The sequence below is a fragment of the Pyrgilauda ruficollis genome, unplaced genomic scaffold (genome assembly GCF_017590135.1).
Source record: "Pyrgilauda ruficollis isolate IOZ18807 unplaced genomic scaffold, ASM1759013v1 scaffold34, whole genome shotgun sequence".
Classification (NCBI taxonomy): Eukaryota; Metazoa; Chordata; class Aves; order Passeriformes; family Passeridae; genus Pyrgilauda; species Pyrgilauda ruficollis.
In genome coordinates, this window is record NW_024524822.1 from 7,215,070 (window position 1) to 7,220,948 (window position 5,879).

At 52.1% G+C, this 5,879-nt stretch overlaps 1 protein-coding gene across 1 annotated transcript; it reads left to right on the forward strand.

Annotated features, from left to right (window-relative positions):
- The first annotated feature begins 284 nt into the window (after positions 1-284).
- LOC121357677 (bile salt-activated lipase-like) lies at positions 285-3,268 on the forward strand. The gene is made up of 7 exons (XM_041475203.1): positions 285-350; positions 838-945; positions 1,171-1,288; positions 1,560-1,746; positions 2,000-2,203; positions 2,442-2,639; positions 3,064-3,268. The coding sequence occupies exons 1-7, from the start codon at positions 285-287 to the stop codon at positions 3,266-3,268; spliced, it is 1,086 nt and encodes a 361-aa protein (XP_041331137.1).
- Positions 3,269-5,879: the final 2,611 nt, after the last annotated feature.

Here is a 5,879-nt window from a genome sequence, read left to right on the forward strand (position 1 = left end):
CTCACTGAGTGTGGGAAGTATAGTCTGATCAGGATGGTGGCCATGTGGAAAACAGAAAAGATACCTGAGGATATTGGTCTCCAGCCCAAACAAGCAGCACCTGCAGGGCTCTCACACGACCATGCCTATCAGCCATGGACTGGCTACTGAAGGACAAGGTTGTGGAGGCTGCCCTGCTTTAGCTCTGAGCCAAGCCTGGCCCATGGCATTGGCACACACCTGCACTCGTGGCTTTATAAACACAGCCCTCCAGCTGGGACTGTCCCCTCAGAGCTGCCCTCACCATGGCTCGCTGGCACATCCTGGCCTTGGCCCTGTGCTCCTACCTCGGGGTAGCCTGGGCTGCCACCGTAAGTACAAAGGCTAGCTTTGCACCCTAAAGATGAAGGTTTTCTCCTCCTGCCATTTGTCTTTGGGACTGTGGGGGAATTGCTGCTGCCTCTCTGCTCCCAAGGGCACCTGCAGGACGCCTGCACAGACACAGCTCCGGTGGCACCTGTGGCCTTTCCACAAGGCACCGAGGGCAGGGATGGGGAGGGTGGGATGGGAATGAATGGCAGTGTGGGAAGCCAGAGTTTTGAAGGACAGAGCAATGGATTTTCTTTTCTCCATGGTACCTTCTGTACTTTGAAGAACAGCCTTTACTTTCCATGTCCCCCTCCTCTTCTCAGCATCTCACCTTCGAACATTAACTCCTGACATTTTTGAACACCACAAGACCTGGCTGATTCCCCAGGCTTGGTGTACAAGCTATGAGGTTACCAGTGGGCTCTGGCAGGCCATGGTTTACTCAAGAGTTTTTACCCAAACCTCTCTTGTTTCTGCTTTGCCCCCCAGACGCTGTCCCCAAAGAACAAGGGTCTGTTCAAGAGAGCCATCAGCCAGAGTGGTGTTGGGGTCTGCGGCTGGGCCATCCAGAGGGACCCGCTCGTCTGGGCCAAAAAGGTAATGTGCAAAATCATGCCTGCAAAACTATAAAAAGAAAGAAACCAATTCCCTAGAGGAGAGCAGGGCCAGGAAGGGGTTGGTCAGGAGCTGTGCCTAACAGCACTGTGGAAAGTTGCTGCTTTGAGATTAAACTGAAATTAAAACTAACCCACATATCTGCATAAAAACAGCTTCTGACTCTGGAAGTAATGCTAGGATGTTTCACTCTCGTTTCTGCCATAGCTTGGAGAAAAGGTGGGCTGCCCCACAGACAACACCGCCGACTTGGCCAACTGCCTCCGTATCTCTGACCCCAAAGCCTTGACCCTGGCCTACCACCTGCAGCTCACCCACCTGTCCAGTAAGTGCCTTGGCCTGTGCTCTGGTCTATCAGGCACCCTGGGCTCTCCAAATCTCCTGCAGGACACTGGGTCAACTGCCAGGAGTGTTGTGGTGGTGCTTGTGCCCTTCAGAAAAGGGACATTAATGAGAGCTCTTGCAGTCACCTTTCTGTGGGCAGATGCACATTGCACCTGATGAACACTGCCCACCTCAGCCTTTGCTTGGGATATGCCAGAGCACACATCTGTGATTCCTTGCCATCTTACAGACCCCACGCTTGTCTCTTGCAGTGCCCCTGGTACACACCCTCGCCCTCTCTCCAGTTGTGGATGGGGATTTCCTCCCAGATGTGCCAGAGAAGCTCTTTGCCAATGCTGCTGACATCGACTACCTGGCTGGGGTCAATAACATGGATGGACACATGTTTGCCGGTGTGGATTTACCCGCCATCAACCGCCCGCTGGTGAAGGTCACTGCGTGAGTGACAGATGCCCTCAGAACCCTCAGCAGGAGACATCTGCTCCTCAGTGTAGCTCCCAAACCCCACGGAGTCAGACTTGAGTGGACAGGGCACAACCTTCCACACAGGATGTCACTCCAAGCCTGGGTGACCAGGCCTTTTGTTGCCGAGTCCAGAGCCTTCAAGAGAAAGGACCAGGCAAGACCTGGTCCTACCTGCCCTACCTGAAGCTGCTGGTCAGTAATTAATGAATGTCATTTGTCTTTTCAGTAACCAGGTGTACAATTTGGTCAAAGGCCTCACCGTGGACAGGGGCGAGGCTGGAGCCAATGCCACCTACAACATCTACACACAGAGCTGGGGTGACAAACCCGAGCAGGAGGTCGTGAAGAAGACAGTGGTGGACCTGATCACTGACTACATCTTCCTGATTCCCACACAGGTGGCACTGGATCTGCACCTGCAGAATGCCAAGTGAGCAGCTCAGCCCTGGGGTTGTTGCACATGGAGGAGGGTTAGGGTGAGAATTGGAAATGGAAGTTAAAAATGGCCTCAGGATCTTTTCTCCTGAAACCACCCAACATGAGATTATGCATGTGAGCATCTTCCAATTCTGAATCTGTGGCCCTGATGGTTTTTCGAGTGTTGGTTGGGATTTGCAGTCCTTTTTCTGCTTTCTCCTTGCTTAAAGCCAGTCTCTTTGATTTCCCAGGAGTGGCAAGACCTACAGCTACTTGTTCTCCGAGCCATCCCGCATGCCCATCTACCCGCGCTGGGTGGGTGCAGACCATGCTGATGACCTGCAGTACGTGTTTGGGAAGCCCTTTGCCACTCCACTGGGCTACTGGCCTAAGTACAGGACTCTCTCAAAGGCCATGATTGCTTACTGGACCAATTTTGCTAGAACTGGGTGAGTGATCTGTGATTTGATGCAGCCCTTCAGGCTGCTGGTTTTGTCCAGTAACTTTTCAGGATCATTCCCAGAAGTTCTCTGTCTTTGTGTTGTGAGCAGGGCTCTGTGTCTAACGCGGCTGGAGATTGCTCTGGCTTCTCCTCATCCATGGCACACTTGGGGAAGGCAGAGGCATTTTCATGACTTATGATCTCTGCTTCCACTTGATGAGTTTTACTGCTGAATCCTTGTGTTCAGACAGGACACAAGTCCCTGTCTGAAGCTGGCATGATGCCAGTAGAGATGGAGGGTCATCCACTCATTGCTGGCAGGCAGAAGTCCTGTTGCTTCTCCCAGTGCAAACACTCTGCATGGTCATGCATTAAACTGCATCCTCAAGCTGCCTGATGAAACTGAGCTTCTGTGTCTCCTTTTTCCCCAGTGATCCTAACAAAGGGTATTCAGACGTGCCTGTATCCTGGCCAGCCTACACCAACAATGGCAAATACTACCTGGATATCAACCACAAGATGAACAAGAACTCTGTGAAGCAGGACCTGAGGTCCCGGTTTGTGACCTTCTGGAACTCGGTCTACCTGAAGCTGCCGCAGGTTGCCAACATCTCCCAGTCGGAGTTAATGTTCTGAACCTTTAAAGACAGTGCATTAAAGGCTTGTAGCTGAGTGACTCTGGTTCTCATTTTGTTTGCCATGACAGGATTTTCTTGCCAACATTAAGGTCAGGCAGGAAAGGACATCCATTTTGTGGGCATCCATTGTGTGTTCCCCTGGCTGTGACACCCCACTGTCCCAGGGATCTGCTGGAGTCCAGTCTCTCCCTGCTCAGCCAGCTGTTGGCCCTGGGGTTGTTTTTCCTCATTGCCCCTGTGAGCCCAGGCAGGACAGCCCCAATCCTCACCTGTCCTCTGGATTTCTCTGTGCCACCAACAAGGCTCCTGCTACTGCCAGCCAGATCATAGAGAGCTACAGCTGCAACAGGTGAATGGAAACCAGCCCTGACCTGCTGTTTATCATGCACTGACATTGCTCAGGAACTGATGGGGCAGAATAAATCCATGGGGGTGGTGATTCCCCACTGGTTTTGGGGCAGAGGTTGGGCTGGACTGGGCTGAGAAGCTGCAGCTCTGAGCAGGGCAGGACAAGGAGCACAGCTTTCTACGAACCTTGTCCACCACATGTCCTCATCCACACACCATACACTGGACCTGGTCTGTCCAGGCCCTGCTACCCTGTGAGGAGAGCAGGGGGGCCCAGCTGTGCTGGAACTGCCCCCCAGGCCTGGCTGGTGTGGAGAACCCAGGGCTGGTGTGGGACATCAGGGCTGTGGATGCTGGGAGGAGAGCACAGGGTGTCACAGGGGATGGGACCCTGGTGTGTGTGTTGAGGTTCTCCATGCAGAGAGGTCAGAGGATGGGGAGCCCACCCCTGGGGAGAGCCAGGGTCAGGGAGCCCCTGCAGTAGAACCATCCTCCTGCCTGCTTCCAGAGGAGCAGGGCCAAGGGCAGGGTTTCCAGGGATCGATGCCATGTGCTCCTGTGCTCTCCTGGCCCCAGCTGGCTTTGCCAGAAGAACAATCTGGGAGATCTCCCACAAGAAACATCTTTCATTTTCTCACTGTTGGCCTTCACCGGCACTTTTTAAATGAAATTTCCAGATTGAGTGAGTACCTGCAGTTCCCTCTTGCTTTGCCCCTGTCCCAGTGAGTAGCTGCAGCAGCTCCAAGAGAGCAAATGCAGAGGGTGAATCCTTTCCAACACATTTCATACAGATCATTCCTGAGTGCTGGAGGGTTTTCTGCCAGTGAGGGCAGAGCTCCTCTGTCAGTGTGCAAATGGATGTAGCTTTGAATGGATTTTTAAAACTTTCTTTCTTCAGTGGTTCCATGAGAGTCTTTTATGGTACCAGTGTGTTATCAAGGGAGGTTGGGCCAAAGTTAAACCAACCCATTGCTGACCCAGCTGAGTCCCTTTTTAAAAGCTGGAACACAAACTCCATTTTTGCATGTTCCTATGAAGACTCTCATTTCACCATAAAATTCACAAGAATCCTTTCATTCTTTGTTTCTCTTATCAACAGATGTTCTACCAGCTCTGGGATTAAATGTGGAAAGGTATTGTACACTGACAGATGAGTTTTCTGTTGGAGATAAATTTCAAAGCTATTGTTTGTATCTGTCCATTCCCCTCTCTCTCTGACAAACACAACAAGGAGTGAAGATGTCAAAGAGCTGCTGCCATGAGCCTGCAGAGATATGAGGAGGAAGGAAACTTCAAGCTTTCTGATAGAGGGGGCAATGAAATGGAGACAGAAATTCTGGACTATGTGTGAACTCGATGAGCAATCTGGCTGCTGTTGGATCAAATCAACTTTAAGACTTCCTGTCATTTTGAATCTTTTTCATTCCCGAGGGTGTTATGAATGCAAGGCTTCTCACAGGTTGCTGATAATATGTTCTACTGCACAGCTTAATATGATTTCAGCCCCCTTTGCTTGAATGAGGCTTCTCAAGACTCCAATGGGAATAATTTCTCTGGAGTTTTCTAGGACTGAGCAATTTCCTTTGGTTTGGCCTCCAGCCCAAACAAGCAGCACCTGCAGGGCTCTCACACGACCATGTCCATCAGACGTGGAGAGGCTACTGAAGGACAAGGTTGTGGAGGCTGCCCTGCTTTAGCTCTGAGCCAAGCCTGGCCCATGGCATTGGCACACACCTGCACTCGTGGCTTTATAAACACAGCCCTCCAGCTGGGACTGTCCCCTCAGAGCTGCCCTCACCATGGCTCGCTGGCACATCCTGGCCTTGGCCCTGTGCTCCTACCTCGGGGTAGCCTGGGCTGCCACCGTAAGTACAAAGGCTAGCTTTGCACCCTAAAGATGAAGGTTTTCTCCTCCTGCCATTTGTCTTTGGGACTGTGGGGGAATTGCTGCTGCCTCTCTGCTCCCAAGGGCACCTGCAGGACGCCTGCACAGACACAGCTCCGGTGGCACCTGTGGCTGTTCCACAAGGCACCGAGGGCAGGGATGGGGAGGGTGGGATGGGAATGAATGGCAGTGTGGGAAGCCAGAGTTTTGAAGGACAGAGAAATTGATTTTCCTTTCTCCTCCTGTAGCTGGGTGTGGTGTTCACTGAGGGAGGATTTGTGGAAGGCGAGAACAAGAAACTGGGACTCTTTGGGAGCTACGTTGACATCTTCAGAGGGATTCCCTTTGCTGCCCCTCCAAAGACTCTGGAAGACCC